The sequence below is a fragment of the Hyperoodon ampullatus genome, assembly GCF_949752795.1.
Source record: "Hyperoodon ampullatus genome assembly, chromosome: 16".
NCBI classification, from domain to species: domain Eukaryota; kingdom Metazoa; phylum Chordata; class Mammalia; order Artiodactyla; family Ziphiidae; genus Hyperoodon; species Hyperoodon ampullatus.
In genome coordinates this window covers 44,936,952-44,959,786 of record NC_136929.1, presented here as the reverse complement: position 1 = coordinate 44,959,786, position 22,835 = coordinate 44,936,952, and the positions used below count along the sequence as shown (strand labels likewise).

At 38.0% G+C, this 22,835-nt stretch overlaps 1 protein-coding gene across 1 annotated transcript in view; it reads left to right on the top strand.

The window, feature by feature from the left end:
• Nucleotides 1-17,034: 17,034 nt before the first annotated feature.
• Nucleotides 17,035-22,835, top strand: part of TDRD3 (tudor domain containing 3) — a gene marked incomplete at its 5' end in the record, with an annotated part of 202,067 nt that continues 196,266 nt past the window's right edge. The window contains one exon of the mRNA XM_079721579.1: nt 17,035-17,075. Coding sequence (XP_079577705.1) covers nt 17,035-17,075 — 41 coding nt within the window. The remainder of the gene's footprint in view (nt 17,076-22,835) is intronic.

Genomic DNA, 22,835 nt, shown 5'->3' with positions numbered 1-22,835 from the left:
TCTTGAATTTTAAAGGCCTTAACAGTTTATATATAATAAGGATCAAACCCCCTCACTATTTGTAGATAGAGTGTGCATTTCGAAGTAATACCATACTGGCTATTTGCTTGACATTTCTGAAAAGAGTTTAAGTACAAGAAGAAATGAAGAGCAGTGATAATGGAGGGAAATGTTGAACAATATTATTATTCAGCTCTGTTCTTACCTCCTGCCTCTTCCACGCTGTTTTTAAGTAGTAGGCTCTGTCCTTGGTGTTACTTCGCCTTTTCATGTGGAGGGGAAAACAGTGTCTTCAGTCCCTATGCAAGAAAATGTTGGCATGGATGGGAGAGAAAGGTTCATTTTTGCTCTATTTCCTTACACTCTCCAGTTCCCCTGAGAAGGACTTCTGACTTCACTGCCCTACATAGACATTTCCACCTCATTCAGCCACTCTCCTGTTCAGGACTATAGCTTGAGCAGTTGACAGCCCACTATTATTACTGTCCAGGGCCATGAATAAGATTAGATCCAGTCAGTTATCCAGATTAAATTCACTCTAAGGTGAGTTTGATATTGAAAAATGCAAAATGTTTCAAGCTCCTGGCCCTGTAGCAGGAGCACGATTAGATTCAAGGCAGAGTTCACTTGCTCTCCTGCACCGAACAGGTCACAAACTTGATTGTGGCTTTTACTGTGTGGTCATGTTTCCTGTGAGCCTGTAGACGCATATTCTGGAATAATGACTTCCACATTTTTTAGTATAAGGCTACGCATGGTGCCAGTGCTATTATATAAGAAAACACACAAAAAACTATGCCTTCATGGTTCCTACTCTTTACCACTAGTCACTATTTCTAAAGATATTAAATAGTTGATATATTTTGAATATTTCATATATAATAAAATAATATTTTCTATAATAGAAAAATATATTTATTTTTATATTTAAATTTTACCAAATTAATTTAAATGTACCTCCTTATTAATAAGGAAAGACTGTGGGGAGTGAATTTGGTATAAGTTGATAACTATGATGATGATGATGATCATTTTGTGGTTTTGAGGGTGTTCTGGAAGAGGTTAAGGTATTGAGTCAAATAATATCTCCATGGATTCTTTTTATTATTGCCCATGATGTGTTGGAAATTTGTTGGGTAACATTCATAAGTGCATACAGTTCTTTTAATCCAGAGAAAACAAATGGTATCTGTACACTAATTTCAGTCCATTAGTCTGATCTAACCTAGAGTAAACATTTCAAGTTAATCAGATGACAGCAAACATTTATTACATTCAGTAACCCAATGTTTATTGAGTACTCTGTGTATGTGTGTTTTAATTCATTTAATCTTTCAAGGATTCCTGTTAATGTGGTCCATTAGGAGATAATGAGGGTCAGAAGCTAAGTAGCTCTTCCAGGAACACACTGCTAATGAAAGGTAGAGCCAGAATTCAAACCTGGATGTATAACTTCCAAGTCCATACTGTTGACCAGCAAGCTCTGTGACTAGCTGGGTAGGAAAAGGATGAAATAAGGTGCCTGCCTTTAAGCACCTCACAATGTGAAGGGAGAAATGGGTGGATGTATACACAAATGATATCAATGTGTTACAGTAAGAACTGGAGAAAATGGATATACAAAATGGCATGTGAGCACAGAGACAGGAGGCAGCAGTTGTATCTAGGTAAATTAAGTGAGGGCTCACAGATGTGAAATCTGAGACACAAAGGAAAAGAAGGGTATTCAAGGCTAAGAGCATTGTAAGTAAAGAGCCGCTAAAGAGGAAAAGACATTGCACATTATGGAAATCATGCAAAGTTTGGCAATGGGGTAGAGATGCTTGTGGCAGGAGCATTGGAATTAAATACGACAATACTCTGAATTTACTCTATTGAATAACTGAATATTAAAATAGACTGTAAGGATCAGGGAGCATAAGCTAAAGGTTAAGTGACTAAGACAGTACTTATGACTTGCTAAGTTTTAAGCTGGGTCTATTTCTCTAGTTATTTTAATTACTTTGTCAGCATCCTTCAGAACACATCCTTTCTGTAGATTTTTTGTTTCAGGTCAACAACTTCATGTGCATTTCAGCTAATGACTCATTATTATGCTAACTGTATTTTCTTTGTTGAAACTCTATATTTCAGTGTGTTACTATATATGGCAGGCTATGATTTGGCCTTACTGAACTTTGGGCCATTACCAGCAGCTTCAGATTGAACAGGGTTATTTTGAGGTCATACACTGACACTACAAAGGATTGAATTATTTATGACTTTAATATTCACCAGTGTTACTAGCGCAAGATCCAATATACCACTTACTATTATCTGTCAACAAAACACTGCATCTGTTCCATTTGTTGATGACTGATAAAACAAAGCAGTTTGAATTGCTGCTTTGAACTCTACATAGGTTGAATTTCTGCCCCAAGTATTTCAATAATAATAATGATGATATTTGTAATAAATATTTAAGATATTTATTAAAAATAGTAATATTGTGTCTGATACTAATTAGCACCAATCATAATGAATGCATAAAATTAAACATATATATCAATATCTATGTTTGTATACATATAATTTTACTGTATTATTATATTACTATTTTTATTTTTGCATAATAGAGATTGAGTGGGGGAAAGAGTTATCTTCTTCAAACACTAGCTATAAGCCCAGCCGCATTTCTGTAAAAAATCAGGATTTGGTATAAAACATATTTTAAAAAGATTATAAATGAGAATATTTCCATCTCATTTGACTACTTTTCCCCTTATACTTCTTAGATTCAGCAAAGCTTAAGAAAAATGGATATTAGTTATTGTGAAAGAAGAGGCAAAAGAAGAAATATTTTATAAAACTAAAATTCCTCTTTTTAAGTGGCACCCAAAAAATAAATATATTGATAATTTTACAGAATTAAACCTTAGAGATGGAAGGCAGTTTAGAGTTCAATTTTAATCATTTAAAAATATTTTTTTCAAAACATCAAAACATTCTCTCTGAGCATTAACCCTGAAATGAGTTTTCATTACCTCACAGTAGTTTTTCCTTTGTAAGAATCAGGTGGCACAGGGCATTTCTGGGAACACCACTAGGAAATGGAACATCTTAAAGTCTTATTTTTCCCAAGGAACAATGTTATATCTGGGGGTTGCTTTACTGACAAAAACTTAGCATAAAATAAATCACAGATATGTCCAATAATATAGCATAAAAGCAAATATTGAGTCATGGTGCAGACTAGAGGAAATGATGCAAATAAGTTCCTGTCACACAGTAGGCAATCCATACATGTTAGTGTCTCATATCCCAGGTTCTGGTTACTTGGGCTGTCTCAAGTAATTTACCTACTCCAAAACTTAATGGTTTAAAATAATAATAATCACCTATTCTCTCTTAAAGTTTTGAAACCACACAACTCCGATGGGATTTGAACCCAGTGAAAACTCAGATGGAACTTGAACCCATGGGCCGGGACTTGAATCCACTGTCCTTTAGTCCAAATTGCTCACCTGATGTCAGGACTTAACTGAAGCTCAGGTTCTTTATGTCTCATCGCAGAAAGAATTCAGTGAGAGACAAAGTGCTAGGTAAGAAGTGGATTTATTTAGAGAGATACACATTTCATAGACAGAATGTGGACAGTCTCAAAAGGCAAGTGTAGCCCAAGGGCATATGGTCATCTTGGAAAGTGAGAGTGGCCATGGGAGAAACACACTCCACAGACAGCATGTGAGCCATCTCAGAAAGCGAGAGGCCCCAAAACTTGGCGTGGTTAGTTTTTATGGGCTGGGTAATTCCATAGGCTAATAAGTGGGAGGATTATTCCAACTATTTTGGAGAAGGGGAGGAGATTTCCAGGATTTGGGCCCTGCCCACTTTTTGGCCTTCTTATGATTAGCCTTGGAACTGTCATGGCCCCTGTGGGTGTGTCATTTAGCATGGTAGTGCATTACAGTGAGCATCTAATGAGGCTCAAAGTCTACTGGATGTCAAATCTTCCACCATCTTGGGCCTAGTTGGTTCTAACCAGTTTATGTTTATCCTTAATGGCTATGTCATTCTTTTAAAGGTTGTGCTCTGCCCCCTTCCCTCCTATTTCATTTCCTGTGGGTCAGGAAGCAGAAATCAGACATGGCACCATAGGCTCAACTGTTCTCTTCTCCATGATGTCTGAAGCCTCAGCTAGAAGAGCCAAAGCCTGAAGGCTGAATCATGTGAAGGCTTATTCACTCATATGTCTGGAAGTTGCTGGGGATTACTGATGGAGGGTCTAACTAGGGCTGTTGGCCAGAACACCTACACGTGCCCTCTCTGTGTGGCCTGAGTTTCTTCACAGTATGATGGTTGGGGAGGGCACATAAGATAGACAGGGAGATATTGAGAGAGGGGGAGATACTACACTGAACTTGTCTTGCCTTTTATGATCTAGTCTCAGAAATCAAGCAGCCTTACTTCTGCTACATTTAAATGGTCAAGGAAGTTACAGGGACTCAAAAGGAGGAAGTATCAATTCCACCTGGCAGTGGAGGCATGTGAGTGCCACACTCTAAGAAGAGCATATGGCATGGGTATATATTGGTGCAGCCATCTTTGAAAAAACAATTTATCAACCTATCAACAATTTGAAATAATAAAATTACACTTGAAATCATAGGAATTAGGAGGGTCTGGAGGACTTTAAAATCCAATTATTTGGAAATCAAACCCTCTAAAGAAAAAAGAGTCCCAGAGAAATAAATTATCTGAGTGGGGCCATTCAACTGGTTATTCTAGTGTTAGGAGTTTAACCCAGGATTGTTGAATCTCAATTCTATAGTAATTTATCATATAAATATCCCATAAAATTTGTCTGTCCACTGATTAGAAAAATGGGCTTAATGTATTTAAAACTATCCATCTGTGTAAAAAAAATACAATTCTTATATATGAGAAAACTAGATTATTGAAACTAATATTGGAGGAGAATGTTTCCCAGCTGGGGTTAAAAAAGTGTAGATGTGTCTGATAAACAGGCTGACTCATGACCCCCCTGACATCTACTTGCATGAGCGAGAGGTACGGGATTTCAGCAAGACAGGAGAGTGGAGGGGACAGTGCACCGTCTGTTCCTCAACACTGTTCTGTGCAGTTTCTTGTTTGAGCTTTAGGGAATAGGGCTGAAGCAACTGCTGTTTCAAGAGGAAAGTGTAAGACCCACTGAGTAAGCAGAGCTTCTCTGGGTCCCAGGTGCCCCAAGTGCAACCAGGATTTGGAGAGGGGCAGTCTCCACTTTATGCAGAGGACGTGGTGGTGGGAACACATTGCAGTTTGGCATGTTGAGGTTTTGCTTGTTTGGGGTCAGTAATAAACAATCTCCTAGGCAGAGAAACAGAGAAAAAGAGAGGTCATGGGATGATTATAATATCCAAGTATTTTCCCCTAGTGGGTTTCGAGCCAGTGGACAAAACAAGAGGCTAGAACAGAAGACAGTGGAGGAATGTTGCTGCCCAAGTGTTACGCAGCTCCTGAGGAGTCTTTGCAAAACTAGAGTTTGTTATTTGCTGCGGCGGCAATAAGTAATGCGTTAAGTCCCCTGTAGTTATGTTGTGAAGAGTGATAGTAAAATTGGTGTAGAAATGCTAATGTAGATGCATTTGAACCTGCTGGCAGATAAGGTCCTTGAAAATTTGGATCACACTAATAAACTATAATTAACATTTAATTAGCAATAATTTTATTTGACTTCTTAGAATTTTGAAGCATATTTGGAGGAATGATTTTGATAACTTATGTCTAAAAAAATGAACTGTTACTTCTCTTCCATTCACTCTGAGTCAAGCAGAAGTTTTATAAAATTACTCCATTTACTATCCTTTTCAAAAGCATTTACTGAAGTATCTATTTGAAAGTATCATTATATGCTTTTTTGTTGCTGAAATTTAGAGATCCAAAACCTCTTCAATCTGGTTGTCCCATTTATTGTTTTATACTTTGCAAGGGTTAAAAAAAAAAAGTAAAAGAAAAAAAAGAAAAAATATGCCATATGAACAGGATAATCACATGGAAGGCATTGCTTGGCTCAGTGCTACAGAAAGAGTGACAGGAATGTAGGGAGGAAAACAAGTAACTGATCGCTGGCACCAAGGTTATGATTAAGGATTTCACAGAGCGGGGGAAGATGTTTAACACAATGTAGTTTTTCCTAATTTTAGTCGTTTACATGCCACCCTCAAAATTCTGCCATATCCACATGCTTCCAGTATTTTTGTTTGCTTAATATAAGTTTTTGAACAGAGCCACTGTTAAAAATCTTACGTGTATTTAGACAGGAAAATTTACCCACTACTATAAATAGAAAACAAAAAAATTTGCCATAAACAGAAACTATAAAAAATAAACACAAAGAAAACAAAGCAATGTTATTATAGTTAGAAGTTGTCATCTACAGAAGATTTTGACCTTAAGGCCTGCTATCTTTTTTGTTAAAAATGGAGGTTGGTAAGTGTTAAAGGGATGTTAGAAACACTTGCTCCAAACTGATACCTCCTCTTTGAGGCCATGAGACAAACTGAAAGAGAATTGGAAAGGGGTATAACTTTCCTCTATGTGATTGGTTTAATAAATATTTACTGTTAATGTTATTTAATATCATGCTCACAAACATGATAGAGATGTTTATGATAGAAACAGAAATTTCATGATAGAAATATAGAAATGTTCTCCATCTCCACTTGTCCCATATTTTGGGAATGGTGTATTGGTTAAGAGGGTGGTCTGAGTGCTGGATAGACATGGATGTAAATCCCAGCTTTGTCATTTAATGGCACAACTATCATGGAAAGGTAATTTTACTACTATAATCCTGTTTTCTCATTTGTATTTAAGCAAACATTTAGCACAGTCAATAAATTTTGTTGTAATGATAATGAAGCTGCTCATAAGGTAAAAATGTACAGGATGTGCTAAGGAAGGGACTATAGATATATTTCTATTGTTTTATTAAGGCACTGTCTGCAGGTTGGTTGTCAAGCAAATCCATTCTGACTTCAGTTCATTTGTTTTAAAAATCCATCCATATTGTTCGTCCTCCTAGCATCATAGTCCTTCTAGCAATCTGACTTACTAATAGCTCCTCTATTTCTCTGCTACTTCCTCTTTCTCCTACCTTTTACTGTGATTTTTCCTTAGGCTCAATCTTTGAGCCTCTTCTCAGTTTATACATCATTCCTCAGAAGCCTGGTCACTTATAAGGCGTTAACAATCTGTTGTAAGAAGATGACTCGAAAAATCAGTATCTTCAAATCTGCCCTTCAGCTGTTTACAGCCCAATTACTACTTGATATTTGGCACATCTTGTCACTTTAGATTAGACATGACTGAAGTCAGCACATCCCTTTCATTCTCCTCTCCTTGTCAAGGATCCCACCATTTTCCAGTTTATGAGTGTGAGGCCTAACTGCATGTGCTTTGGAGTCAGAATACTATGGAATCTTGGCTCTACCATTTACTAATTTAACTGAAAACTACTCATCAACAAGATTCATATATATATTTGGTCAAAACTTCCCAATACTTCAAGAAAAGTGAATGCTGGAAGAAATAGTCTGTAAAGAAATGTAGATAAAATACTTTTTACATTGAATTTTATTACTTAACTGACCATTCTAAAGGGAGGATTTATCATCAGATGCTGAATGTCTACAAAGACATTTTGGGGAGCATTTTCACTTCTCTTTAAAGACATATCATCCTGTGAACTGTATCAGATCACGCTGTGAACATAAAATACATATGGTGTCTTTCCTAAATAGTTTAAAAGGTAAGTTCAATGGCTCTAAGGAATATGGCAACATTTAGTACTTGAAGTGCATTAAATGAAATAACTAAAATATGTGCAATCTAATTTTGTGATATGAAAGCAAAACAGGCTAATTCCTCTTTAACATACTTATGAAACTTGCTCATGTTGAAAAGTTGTTGGAAAGTGACTGCCAATGATTTTTATTTAAATGAGTGATTATTGGAAAACTGAAAGTTATCCAGAAGATACATTAAAACTGTGGTGATTTATTTTATAAGTGGGTGCAACTAGCATTCTTTTAAATGGAAGTTTCTTTGGGTAATTTAAAATATAATACATGACAAAACATTGATTTCTATACAGTTAGAAGGAATACAGCTGTGGTAGATATCTTTTGGAGTGTCTGCTTGTGTAAATATCCCCTTAGTTACCTGCTTCTTGCATGTGGTAATCCTCTAGCAGTTCTGTGTGAAATGTGACCCCATCATCTGACCATCTTGGTTGAACTTGTGGTGGGCTTCTTACCCATGCCATGCCATGCCATGGCATGCCAGAGTGCTTTTACTGAAATTTCCCTTTGGGGTCAAGAGTAAGAGTTAATCTCTCTGGGGCCTGGAACTGTAATATGTAAACTCAGGAGTTAAGGACATATGCTGTCATGCAAATTAGGAAGTAAGGAAAAAGAAAGAAATAAGTTTTGCATGGAACAGCAGAGATGTAGAGACAACATTTTGCCTGGGAATCCAGCGGCTTTCAGCTATTGCTTTCTCTCCTTCTTAAGGTCTGCTACTTCTCTGCTCATGGGTTGAAGAGAATCCCCTCTGTCTTTATACATACATTCTACTTTCCCTTAGGTGTTATTGAAACCAAAGAGCCCTAAGACAACTCCTACTGCAAGTTCTGCACTTTCAGTGGTATATCAAAACTACATTAATACAGCTATGCAAATGTTTAGTGAAATATAAGATATTTGAAGTACTCAGTGACTTATAGGAAATGATTACATACAAAGGTTATGTAGAATACCTAGGTCAAGTAAAGTATTAAACTAGAAAAATAGTATTTCAAATATATAAATATAATTCATGATACCCATAACAAAGAGAAATAGCATAATCAGAAATATAAAATGTATGTCATAAGAAGTGTTGCAATGTATTAGATGATAAAATCCTTAACAAGGTTAGATAGAAGAATCTTCAAATTGATACAGCTACCAACAGTATTGCACGTATATGTAAAACTCTAAGATTCCATAGAATAGAAGATGCCATATAAATTCACTCTGTCATATACTTACTGGTTCTTATAAAAGTAACACTGTATTGGAAAATATGTATATATTTAAAAAGGACATAAAATCCTCCTCCTATAACCACCCAGAGAGCTATACTAGTAACATTCATGCATATGCCCTTTCAATCTTTTTCTCCACTTACAACTCATGTTGCTGTATTTGTGCCTAATAATGCTCATATAATGCTCATATAATGCTCATATAATGCAAAATAATTGTATTATTTTGTAATAACTGACAAAAACCACAGTGATCACCTAAAATATTCAACTTACTAAGTAAAACAAATAGTTTCTCCCCTAAACAGTTAGAAAGAAAACTCTACGAGGGCAGAGATTCCATTTTCTTAATCACTGTATCTCCCCACGCTTAGCCCTGAAGTAAATTTTTGTTAAAGGATATTTTCATAAATAGACAATCAACAGTTACATTCAAAGACACACATAAAATACATAGCTCAAATTCCTTAAAAATTAGTCATTTTAATAATGAAAACATGGATTCATAATATTATACATAAGATCTCAGGTTTGGTTTGATATCTTCATAGCACTTGCTGCAATTGTAACTAAGTAACTGCATATAATTAATTTAATGTTATTATCCTCAGATAGATAGACTATAAACCTCAAAGGCAGGGCTCATGACTGCTAATCTCACCTGCAGTGCCTGGCACAGTGGTTGGCTCAAAGTGTGGGTTCAAAAAATCCCTGTTGAATGAATGAATGTCTTACTCATCTAGTCTCATGGTTCCTAAACCTTCTTTTTAATTGCTGAATCCTTTATTCAAATTAAAGCAGATAAAAGAAGTGCTGTTCTGCTTTGAGGGGGCTTAGGGGCTTAGACTCCAGCTTGCTGCCCCTTTTCCTTGCCACCTACTGTGGTTCTTCAGGCACCAAGTGGAGCCACTAGGGCTCCTTAGAAAATCCTTTGTGAACCACTGAACCAGTCTAACTGCTTGGATTCTTTTCTGTAATATTCGTACCAATTAATCATCTAATGGAAGCTTGAATCGTCTAACTCTGGGGAACTCACTCTGTTCTAAGACTGCCTGTTTCCTTGTTGGACTGCCTCTAGATTAAGATTCTTTATTAAATTAAGCTGAAATCTTTTCTTTAGTCCTTAGGACTATCATCTGGGATTGACAAGGAGAAGTCTATTTTCTTCCACATTTCAAATTTCTTTCTAAGGTCACTATTATAGTCTTTTTATTTGCCTTCCTTTCCCCTTTATTTTTTTCTTCCTTGTTATTTTTATACTGATTATAGGTTCATTATATTAACAACATAAAACAATATACTGTAGGAAATGAAAGTGTATTACATATATTATTTTAAAGTATCATGTAATACAACAGTGTTACAACTTGCTTTTCTGAGATATTTAAAATGCAACCAAAAGTATAAATAATAATTTAAAAAATCCATATTCTTACTACTCAAGGAACAGTAACTAATATACTGTCATAATTGCTTCTATTCCTTTTAAAGGAATAAACCTTACCATCAAAGCAAAATTCCTCTCTGGCAACTTCCCTCAGATGTATTCCCTTTCTTCCCCACTTCAACCAGTATTCTGTGTTTGTTGGGTATCCTTCAAATGTATTTTCATCCTTCTACAATACATTGGTGTGCACCTATACATCCAAACATAAATATATCTCTGCTGTCCAGTACGTAGCCACTAGCCAGTGTGGTTATTTAAATTTAAATTAATTTAAAAAAATGTTTTAAAAATCAGTTCTTCTATTGCACTAACCATATTCCAAGTGCTCAGTAGCCACATGTGACTAGCAGCTAGTATATTAGACAGTGTAGATATAGAACACGTCCATCATTGCACAGAGCTCTGTTGTAATATATATATTTTAGTATGTGTGTTTAAAATTTCACATAAGGTAGTACCCTGAGTATGTTTATCAAGCTGCTCTTTTTTTTTTAAACTTGGCATTATGTTGTCAAGATCCACCCAAACTGACATGTAGGGAGGTCTAGTGTATTTATTTAAATTGGCATAGATCATTCTTCTTTTTGGTAGAAAAAAATATATATAACATTTTAAAAAACCCATTTCTCCCCAATTGGACGTTGGAGTTGTTTTCATTCTTCTAGTTTAAACAATGTGTCAATGAACATTTTTCTCTGGAATACGTATCTAAAAATGAAAATGCTCAGTCATAAGGTATGCACCTTTTCAGTTTTGCCAGATATTGCCAAAATACTCTCCCAAGTTGTTGTATCGACTTTACTCCTATGAGCAGTGCACTAAAAATTTCCCCATATCCTTGCCAACATTTGATTATTGTCTACTAGTTTTTACCATTGGGTTGATGAAAATGGAATTTTAGCGATATCCCATTGTTTTAATTGTCATTTTGTGCTTATTGATGTGGTTAAACATTTTCACATATTTACTGAATACTTAGATTTTATTTTTGTATATTGCCTATACGTATAATTTGCCCATTTCTCTATTGGAATTTTGCCTTTTTCTTAATGATTTGTAGTAATTCATCACATTAAAACTTGCCTCTATTTTTTTACTCTGCATATGTATCTCACTAATATATCTTAGTCAGTTCATAGTGATCTGTTAAATTGTTTTCTTTCTTTTTTTTTTTTTTTGGTAATGTCTACAATCGTACCCATTATAACTTATTTAAATATTTCCCTATTGATAGATATTTTGTTTATCTTCCGGATTTTGTTTTCATTTTTTTTGTGGTGTTACTGCACCACATTGACTACCACAGCCATTAATCTTGCTCACTGAATAGTTCTGGCTCTCCACCTACTGGATCCTGGTGTTTGACTTCCTGTGTTGTCATATATCCAGTCCTGGCAGAGCATTTAATTTCCAGTGTGAGATCCTCCAGAATCTTCTTTTCTCCTACTGCTTCAATCAGCAATGTTCCAGATGGTTAGTGCTTTGTCAGGGTCCTGGAGTGAGAATGGTCAAGGGCTTTCTCCCCACTCTCCAGACATCCACATTAGACATGTAACATGCAAGAAAAATAAACATGTTTTGATCACAAATCACTAATATTTTGTGGTTGTTTATTGTCATGGCATAACCCAGACTCTCCTGATAGCCACCTATTTCTTGTACTCAGTAGTTAAGAAACTTTTTTTTTTAAAGGAAGTGAGGTTAATTTTTCATAGAATTCTACGAGTCAAACAATCTTTAGAGGTCAGCTATTTCAATCCTCTGCCTACTAAATCATTTCCTAAATCATGAGTTCTAGAACCATGACAAATGGGTTAACAGCAAATTCCTTGGTCTTTAGTTTGTGGAACCCCACTCCTTTTATTGATCTTTTCATGAGTTGATGGACATTTTGATTATTTTTTCCACTTATTGGCTAATATGAATAATGCTATGAACATCCATGTACAAGTTTTTGTGTGGACATGTTTCCATTTCTCTTGGGTATACATACCTAGAAGTATATATGAATTGCTGAGTCATATGAAAACTCATTAAGTTAACTTTTTGAGACCTGCCAAACTGCTTTCCAAAGTGGTTACATGATTTTACATTCCCACTGGTAATGTATGAAGGTTCAAATTTCTCCGTGTCCTCACCAACACTTGTGATTGTCCATCATCTTTTTAACCATAGCCATTCTAGTGGGTGTGAAGTATCTCATGTGCTTTTGATTTGTATTTCCCTAGTGACTAATGATGTTGAGTACCTTTTCATTTACTTATTGGCCATTTGTATGTCTCCTTTGGAGAAATATCTGTTAAAATGCATTGACTATTTTTAACTGAGTTGTATTTTTATTATTGAATTATGAGTCTTTATATATTCTTGATACAAACCCCTATTTTCTCCCTTTCTGTAAATTGCCTTTTCACTGTCTTGATGAACTTCGAGTCACAAAAGTTTTAAATTCTGATGAAGTCCGACTTATCTAATTTTTCTTTTTTTCAATTGTGTTTTGGATGTCATATCTATTGCCTAACCCATGGTCATGAAGATTTGCTTTTACATTTTCTTTTAGGAGTATTATATTTTTAGTTCTGCATTTAAATCTATAATCAGTTTTGAATTAATTTTTATATATGACGTTAAAAGGGGTCCGACTTTATTATTGTGCATGTGAATACCCAGTTGTCCCAGCACCATTTGTTGAAAAGACTCTCTTCCCTTTCTTAAAACTGAAAATAGTTTTTTCCTGTTTACAGGCTTCTAGCACATTTCCTGAAAAGCTCAGCAGTTCTTCAAAGCTCCCTGGCATTGGCTCATCTAAGTTATTCACAGGTTATTTTAGTATTCTCTGGGTTGTAAATGGCTTAAGGTCAAAAGATTTAATGTGCCTCCGAGGGGCTAGGTACTCTTATAATACCACTTTTTTAATTGTGGTTTTTACCTCCTCATCCATAGTCTTCTATCATTTTCAATCTGAGAAACTTTTCCTGAAGTTTCTGTAACGAAACTGAATGAAACGAAAGGGGCAAAACATAGTTGAATGGATTTTCAGTCTCTCTTCTGTTAATTTATACCATTGACTCCAATACATTTAACTCCTCCTTTTTGTCCTCTTGTACCTAACAAAGCTCTTTTGTCATCCTTAGGCTCTTTCCCAGCTTTCAGTTCATTGTAGACTTTATATTTTCTGTAAATCAATGATTCATCTATTAAAAATGGAAATATATTTTTTTGTCTAGTCAGCTCCTACCATATCCCATGGCACTAACTTATCAATACAGAACATAATTCCAATTTAAAATTTTTGATGTGAAAGAAATTAGTATAATCCATGCTTTTTTCCTTAAATTTTTATTTTGAAAAGTTTCAAACTTAGATAAAAATTTTAAAAAATATATAATGAGCACCCGACCCTCCAATCAGATTCACCCATTTTACACATTCTGCCACATTTACCTTCTCCCTCTCTTTTGTGTGTGTGTGTGTGTGTGTGTATATATATATATATATATATATATATATATATATATATATACATACATACATACATACATATATATAATAATAAGTTGTAGACACAACTCTTCAGCCATAAATGTTTGACATAAAATTTCTAACATTAAGGACAATATTATCACATCTAAGAAAATTATAATTCCATTGTACTATCTGATATCTAGTCCATTTAAATTTGTGCATTTGGCCACAAAAATCTCTCCTCCTTTTCCTTCCCCTTATTCTTTTTAAATCCAGGGTTGCATGTTGTCATGTCTCTTTACTCTCTTTAATCTGGAAGAATTTTTTTTTTTTTTTTTTTTTTTTTTAGTAGCATTGGCTCATTTGAACAGCCCAGGCCAGGTTTCCTGTAGAAGATGCCACATTCTAGATTTATTTGCCTGTTTCCTTATGTTTTACTTGTTCCAACATCTCCTACATATCTCAGCCTTGGCACTACTGACATCTTGGATCAGGTGGCTATCTTGTTCATTGCAGGATGTTTAACAGAATCCCCCTCCCACCAGGTTGTGACAACCAAAATGTCTCCACACATGCCAAATGTGCCCAGGGGATGGGGGTGGGGTAGGGATCCACCTCCTGGTTGTGAACTACTGTCTAGACGCTTGCTTAAATTCAGGTTAAACAATTTTGGAAAGAATATTTCTCAGATAATGTGTATTTCAAATTGCACTATATCACTAAGCACATAATATCAGATTGTGCCATTAGTGATTCTAGCCTTGATCACTTATTTAAGGCAATGATTATTTTTCTTTAAAGTAAAGGTATGTTTTTCCCTTTTGTAAGAAGTAAGTTATGGCTTGATACTTTGAGACCATGTGAAGATTCTATACTCCTACAATCTTTCACCCAGTGCCTTTTAGCATCCTCTGATGGACTCTGGCTGAATCAATTGAGATTGACTTGGAATATGGTGATTTTCTAATTCTATTATTTGTTCTACATTTATTCTCTGGTATTTCTTTGAAATAAACGTTTCATCCTCCCTCCTTTTATTTATTTTTACTGGCATTCTGAATTCTTGCATTTTCTTTATCCTTTTTTAAAAATTCAATTATTGTAATTATTCTTTTTGATGCTCATATTATCCCAAATTCCTCCAGTGGGAATCTTCAACCCATTCTTTAAAGCATTTCTTGAAGTAAGGGAATTTAGTGTTTTGTGGAGCATTTTATGAAAGTTATTTTAAGTACCACACAATGGTAAATTCTTATTGTACACACTGCATATGAGACCAAATGTGTAAAGGCTTCACATTTAACCAGCAAAGAATTCTGATGATTGGGACAACATATTACTTTCATAGTTAACAAGTTACACTAGTTGAAAAATGCAATTGGTAATAGAAAATTCTACAACCAAGAAAAATTATTAGCAATTTAATTTTGAGTCATCTATTTAGCTTCAGAATGGTAAATCTTTTCCTGACTCCTGGATATTTTGAATGGTGCCTATAAATTGAAATACACACGTAGTATATCTATGGACTAAACATTGTATACTACTGCAAAATGTAGGGACAAGGATATAGTTATTTCTGATTCTAAAAGTGCTTGGAAACATGATTCATTAAAATCAGTATCTAAGCAACGTGCTTGGACACACATTTCAGTAGCATCACAGCTAAGCAAAGCATCGTGAAAAAAATTTGCATTAAGGAATTTAATTCCACCCAGTGTAATTATCTTCTTCCTTCTGTAACTGTCAGTTTCCTCCCCAGTCCCAGGAGCGGCTCTGCCCAATTCCGCAGTCTCTGCTCTAAGTTCACGTTGATGAGGCAGCCCCTGCTATAGGGTTGAAGGTTTTAAGTCTTCCCAACCGACTTGCCACGTGGGACCAGAGCCACTCCATACAATGTTTCTCCCCAACAGCCACAAGACTGGAAAACCGTGGAGGGTGGAGCAAACTCTCAGGGAGCGTCTCCCGGGCTCAGCGCCCCTTCCGCCTGTTCCTCCGATTGGCTGGCGTGAGTCTCGGCCGCCCAATCGCGTTGGAGTGTCTCCTGAGCGGCTTGCGGCGCCGCCGCGCATGCGCACTCGGGAGCCGCCCCTACGCTTCAGTCCCCGGGAGAGCCAGAGAAGGGCACCAGCGAGCGGCGGGTGGGAACTGGGCCTGGTAGTGCCCGTGCCAATATCAGAGGGCCGTGCCGGGACCTGGATGGGCCCAGTGGGAGAACGACAGGAAAAACAAGCACCGACAGAGCTACCCGATTTTCCCATATCCCTTAAGTGCAGGTTTTCCCTGGGTTGACCCATTCACTTTTATTGTAGTGTGGGACCTGGACAGTCCGATTTAGCTGTGGGGAGTCGAAAAAATCCGATTATATTTCTTTTCTTTGTATCCGGGCAGATCGAAAAAGGGAGCAAATGGAGCGAATCTTCATAAGAAAGTAAACTTTTCTCCTGTGTGGAGTGGACTGGGAACACCCTTCCTTTGACTTTCCCTGTACGAAATGTGGCCTTATTAGCGCTTAACTGGAAGCGCTTTTCCGCCACCGCCCGAGCGTCTCAGCTCTAGTGCTGTTCTGCCCTCTCGGAGGTGGCCGCCTGTGGGCGCTGGAAACGCTGCCTTACTTTCTGCTGTACAAAGAACCGCCCCACTAGTTTCCACGGTGTGCAACTCAGAAAAGTGACCCCGAACGAAAAGCAACCGGCCTTCGGCGGAGAGGCCGTGCCGTGCTCCTTACCGACAAACTGGCCCCGACCTACTGGCCCCGACCTGCAGGCCCCGGCCTGTCCTAGGCGGATCGCCGCTGTCGGCGCGCCACAACCTCGCAGCTTCACGCCAGACCGGCCCCTGCGGCCACTTGGAAAACGCGGCGAGCGGAACCCGCACGCGGAAGCTCCGGGCGCACTGAGCATGCCCAGTTGCAGAGCCGACCAGAGGAGTTTTTTTCTTTTCTTTTCTTTTTTCTTTTTCTTTCTTTTTTTTTTTTTTTTTGGTCTCAAGCAGCAGGCCTCCTCCCCACCCCCACCCGAGCCCCCCACCACCCCCGGCCTAAGCAGCTACCATGGCCGAGGTCCCCGGCGCGGTGTTGTCCCAGGCGGGTTGGTAAGTGGCGAGTCTCATCGGCCGCGGGCGCGGGCCGGGCCGGAGTAGGGTTGGGGTTGGGGCGGTGGGGTGCGTGTCGGGGTAGGCGGAGGCCGCCGCCCGCCCCCGGCCTCTCCCCGGGCCCTCCGGGCCGGCTCCGCCCCCGGCGCCACGCGGAGCCGAGCGAGTCCCCCAGCTCCCCTCGGCGTGGCGGCGCGGCCTGGGCCCCGGGAGGCGGGCGGCGCGCCGGGGAGAGGCCGGGGGCCGCGGGCAGGGCGGCGGGGCGGGCGGCGACGCAGGCCCGAGCCGAGCCGCGCGGGCGGACCCTCAGCGCCACCGCGCTGCTCCGGGGGTTGTTGCCGAGGCTGGACGACGGGGAGGCGAGGGCTGGAGAACGGAGTGCGGCGGAGAGGGACGAGCGCGGCCGGAGCCCGCGGGCCCGCGGGAAGTTGAGGGCAGAGCACAGCCCGGGCTGTTGCCGGGCCGCCTCTTCGTCCTCCTTATTCCAAAGTACAGGACGGAGCAGGGGAAAGCCGCCCTCTGGGGCACACACACAACTTCTGAAGCTGAGAATGACCACATTAACTCGTGTGGATGCTCCGTAGAACTTTTCTTGAAAGGATGACGGTGTTCGTATTTTTAAAGACATGTCAAGATTTTAGGATCTGAAAACATTAAAAAAAATTATGCGAATTAAGCAGTTTCTGCAACTTCGGCCATCAGGGTTGTAAACATCCAGTTTAATTTACTAACGCTTTAACAGGCCTGCATGGGCACAGTCTGGGATGAAGGGTGGGAAGGAGGTTGAAAAAGATTTGCCCCTGCTCTCTGGAAGTTCACTATCTGAGCGAAAACAGGGGAAGGAGGCATTAAAACAACAAACACAAAAACGGGAAATTGTAAACTGTACAGAGGTGCAGGCAAATGTGGTATGGAATTGGAGAGGAAGGAGAGTTAATTTCCTAGAGAAGTGGGCTTTGGGAGATGGTGAGGAAAAGGCTTTGTAGATACAGAGCCGCTGGAGATGAGGCACAGAGGTAGGAAAGTGCTTATTGGTTTGCAGAATTGATATTAGATCCCTATGGTTCCTGGAAGTAGAAGGGTGTCCAGTGAAGATTAAGACCTTAAAAGTTTGTGGCCAGGTTATGGAGCCTACAAGTGCCTAAAGGATGGATTTGATTTTGTGAATGAAAATTTTGATTAGAGGGCTGTAACACCTGTGTTTTGAAGACGCTGTTCTGGCTCTACTGGCACCTCATTTTACAGGTGAAGAGATTGAGGCACAAAATTGTTAAGTAACTTACCAAAAAAAATGACATAACTGGAAAGTGGTGGAGTTGAATGGTGAGCACAGAGGGGCTGGTTCCAGCTCTGGTGCTTTTAACTGTTACTGTTCTGACAGTTTTTGCTTAGAAAACCATTGGTATCACAAACTGTAGCGTTAAAAACTCACCTTTTTCAGTTTTATTTTTGTTCTTCTAACTGGAATTTCTACATTCAGTTTCTTTACCTCACACCGCTGTCTTGAAAAATCTCGGATCACTCTTTTTGAGTTTTTCCCCATTCTTCGTTTGATTAAGCCTTAGTTCTTCAAACTAGTTGTATGAATTCGTTTACAGTCTTTTACTGCTTTCCAACATGATCCCACCTGTGTTAGAAAGGCCAGTCTCAATATTTTGATTCCAAACACATACTAAATTGTTTTTTGGACTCTAAGATCCTTAGGGTGGGTAAACTGCATCTTATGTTTCTGTATATCTGTAATGCCAGGGAGGTCACTACCTTGTAGGTTCTTTATTTTTTTTTTTGAATTTTATTTTATTTTTTAACAGCAGGTTCTTATTAGTTATCCATTTTATACATCTTAGTGTATATATGTCAATCCCAATCTCCCAATTCATCCCACCACCGCACCCCCGCCCCTGCCACTTTCCCCCCTTGGTGTCCATACGTTTGTTCTCTGTATCTGTGTCTCTATTTCTCTACTGCAAACTGGTCCATCTGTACCATTTTTCTAGGTTCCACATATATGCGTTAATATACGATATTTGTTTTTCTCTTTCTGACTTATTTCACTCTGTATGACAGTCTCTAGATCCATCCACGTCTCCGCAAATGACCCACTTTCGTTCCTTTTAATGGCTGAGTAATATTCCATTGTATATATGTACCAAATCTTTATCCATTCATCTGTCGATGGGCATTTAGATTGCTTCCATGACCTGGCTATTGTAAATAGTGCTGCAATGAACATTGGGGTGCATATGTCTTTTTGAATTATGGTTTTCTCTGGGTATATGCCCAGGAGTGGGATTGCTGGGTCATATGGTAATTCTATTTTTAGTTTTTTCAGGAACCTCCATACTGTTCTCCATAGTGGCTGTATCAATTTACATTCCCACGAATAGTGTAAGAGAGTTCCCTTTTCTTCACACCCTCTCCAGCATTTGTTGTTTGTAGATTTTCTGATGATGCCCATTCTAACTGGTGTGAGGTGATACCTCATTGTAGTTTTGATTTGCATTTCTCTAATAATTAGTGACGTTGAGCAGTTTTTCATGTGCCTCTTGGCCATCTGTATGTCTTCTTCGGAGAAATGTCTATTTAGGTTTTCTGCCCATTTTTGGATTGGGTTGTTTGTTTTTTTAATATTGAGCTGCAGGTGCTGTTTATATGTTTTGGAGATTAATCCTTTGTCCATTGATTCCTTTGCAAATATTTTCTGCCATTCTGAGGGTTGTCTTCTCATCTTGTTTATAGTTTCCTTTGCTTTGCAAAAGCTTTGAAGTTTCATTAGGTCCCATATATTTATTTTTGTTTTTATTTCCATTACTCTAGGAGGTGGATCAAAAAAGATCTTGCTGTGATTTATGTCAAAGACTGTTCTGCCTAAGTTTTCCTCTAAGAGTTTTATAGTGTCCAGTCTTACATTTAGGTCTGTAATCCATTTTTAGTTTATTTTTGTGTATGGCGTTAGGGAGTGTTCTGATTTCATTCTTTTACATGTAGCTGTCCAGTTTTCCCAGCACCACTTATTGAAGAGACTGTCTTTTCTCCATTATATATCCTTGCCTCCTTTGTCATAGATTAGTTGACCATAGGTGCGTGAGTTTATCTCTGGGCTTTCTATCCTGTTCCGTTGATTTATATTTCTGTTTTTCTGCCAGTACCATATTGTCTTGATTACTGTAGGTTTGATTACTGTAGTCTGAAATCAGGGAGTCTGATTCCTCCAGCTCTGTTTTTTTCCCATAAGACTGCTTTGGCTCTTCAGAGTCATTTGTGTCTCCATACAAATTTTAAGATTTTTTTGTTCTAGTTCTGTAAAAAATGCCATTGGTAATTTGATAGGGATTGCAGTGAATCTGTAGATTGCTTTAGGTAGTATATGTATATATATATATATATGTCTTTGTTATTTTGTTATAAACCCTCAGCAATGTTAATATTGTGACATTTGCCACTTTGTGTTGCAATTTATCTGTTTACATGTTTCTTACTCTACAGTGCTCCTTTTGTGTGGCAGGGACTCATAAAGGCAGAAAGAACCTGTGGGGCTAACAAGACTATATATCTACAAGTTTGGGAGTAATTCCTGATGGGTCTTGAACCCACTAGACTTGTGAAGAAAACAAGAGAATGTCCTAGTCCTATCGGTGACTTGTATTAGATCTTATATTTAAGTAGATATTTATTATGTTAACATACAGAATCTCAAAGGTGTATGCAGAGAAGAGTACTGGAAGGAGAATTTTTGACCATAGAGCAACTTTGAACAACTCATTCCAGTTCTGACATCCTGAGTTTCCTTTGACTCTTGGGATTCTCTGTTATTGTCGCTGACAAAATCATTTTTCTTAGTACTTAGTACTCACTTAATTACTTGCAGGACCTCAAAAGAAATAGATGCTAAAGCACTTAAACTATTATTATCTGTTTTGTCAGCTTCACCTAAAATAGCAGGTTAGGGAAATATTTAGTGCTGAAAAGCTTATGTTTCTGAAAACGTGATCTTCATGGAGTGCAGATGATCTGTATAGACTGATCTATATTCTAGTTTATGTTATTTTTTGAGCTCATTTTTTTCTTTTAAGTCTTTTTTTTTTTTTTTTTTTTTGCAGTACGCGGGCCTCTCACTGTTGTGGCCTCTCCCATTGCGGAGCACAGGCTCCGGACACGCAGGCTCAGTGGCCATGGCTCACGGGCCCAGCCGCTCCACGGCATGTGGGATTTTCCCGGACCGGAGCATGAACCCTTGTGCCCTGCATCGGCAGGCGGACTCTCAACCACTGCACCACCAGGGAAGCCCTCCTTTTAAGTCTTTAATCTTCATTATAACCCCCATAAAAATCTATATTTTAAAATGTAACTCCCAATAGTAGCCACCTTGACAGACTTTACAATAATGTTCTTCCTTAGTAGCCAGTAGCACGGAAGGTGTTAGGTTTGCTGATCTGAACTGAAAAGTTCTAGAAACTTTTCCAGTATAGTGATTATGTTTAAATATTGCAGGAAATCGTACATTGGTCCTTTGTAATGCTTACTTATATGCATGGAATAACTACTGAGAGAAGATATTTGACTCTAGATTTGTCTGCATAGCAGATTTACGTCACTCTTTGCCTTTTGTTTTTTCTCTTGAGATTTCCTTAAGGGTGAATTTTGTACTTCTACTAACCTTTTGGATTTTTTTTTAAAGCCTTTCAGAACTTTTTTTTTTTTAATAGAAACATGTTAAGGAAATATATTCAGCTGTGTTTAATTTTGAAAACTTTTTTTTTTAAATAGAATTAGTGATTGTGTAGCTTAACTCCCTCAGTGTGCAAATAAGGAAGCTGAAACACTGGTATCAACAGTTTGCTTAGAGATATAAGCGGCAGAACCATGAATACAGCCCAAATGTCTGGAATAAAGATTCAGTACTGATTTCCACTGAGTCCTGGTGACCATGTTTAATTTAAATTGTTGGTCAAATATAACACATTTGAAAATTGAAAATTGGATTAAAGTATTTTTTGTGATGTGTAAATTTCCTTTCCTCTTTGGGAGAGATAGGTGCTTATACTGAGGAGTGATGCTGTTGGAATCAAAGAAACCTTACCTTTTGGTGGTTCACCTAATTGATGATTAGGCTTATCTAAAAATCTGTTTAATTCTGTATTTTTTGAAGTCTAAGAATATCTGAAAAAGTAAGGCACTCTGTTGCATGTATTTGCCTTACCCAGCAGTTCTGAGTTGAAGACACCATAAATAAGCATTAGAAGTAGTGTGTTTCCATTTTATTCTGAAAGAACATATTTTCTTAGAAACCCTGTGTTTCTAACATCTGAAGTTTAACTTGGTTGTGCTTTGAGGTGGGGTGTCTTTTTTTTTTTTTTTTTTTTTCTTTTTGTGGGTAGGGCGAAGTTGGAGGGGGAAGAGAGGGTGAACACAAAGGTCTTCTTATCTTGTCCCCCTTGAATTTCACCTTCCCTTTTGGAGTTATCTCTCCTTGATTACTGGTACTACCACCATACTGATATCCTCTGGCTCAAGAGTATACCAAACTTCATTCCCTTGGTTTCACCTTTGAACAACTCAGAAAGGCTACAAGTATAAATGTCTTTATCAAAACACTACTAGAGGAGAATATTTATTTATGGGATAAATGGAGAAAAAAAGATGCACAATGGCAGCATATATTATAAAGTGATGGTTCTCTTGTCTTGAGGAGCATGCCCTGTTATTCCACATATTGCCTTGAGATAGCTGCTCCAGAGAGGTGGGACAACTTCAGGACAT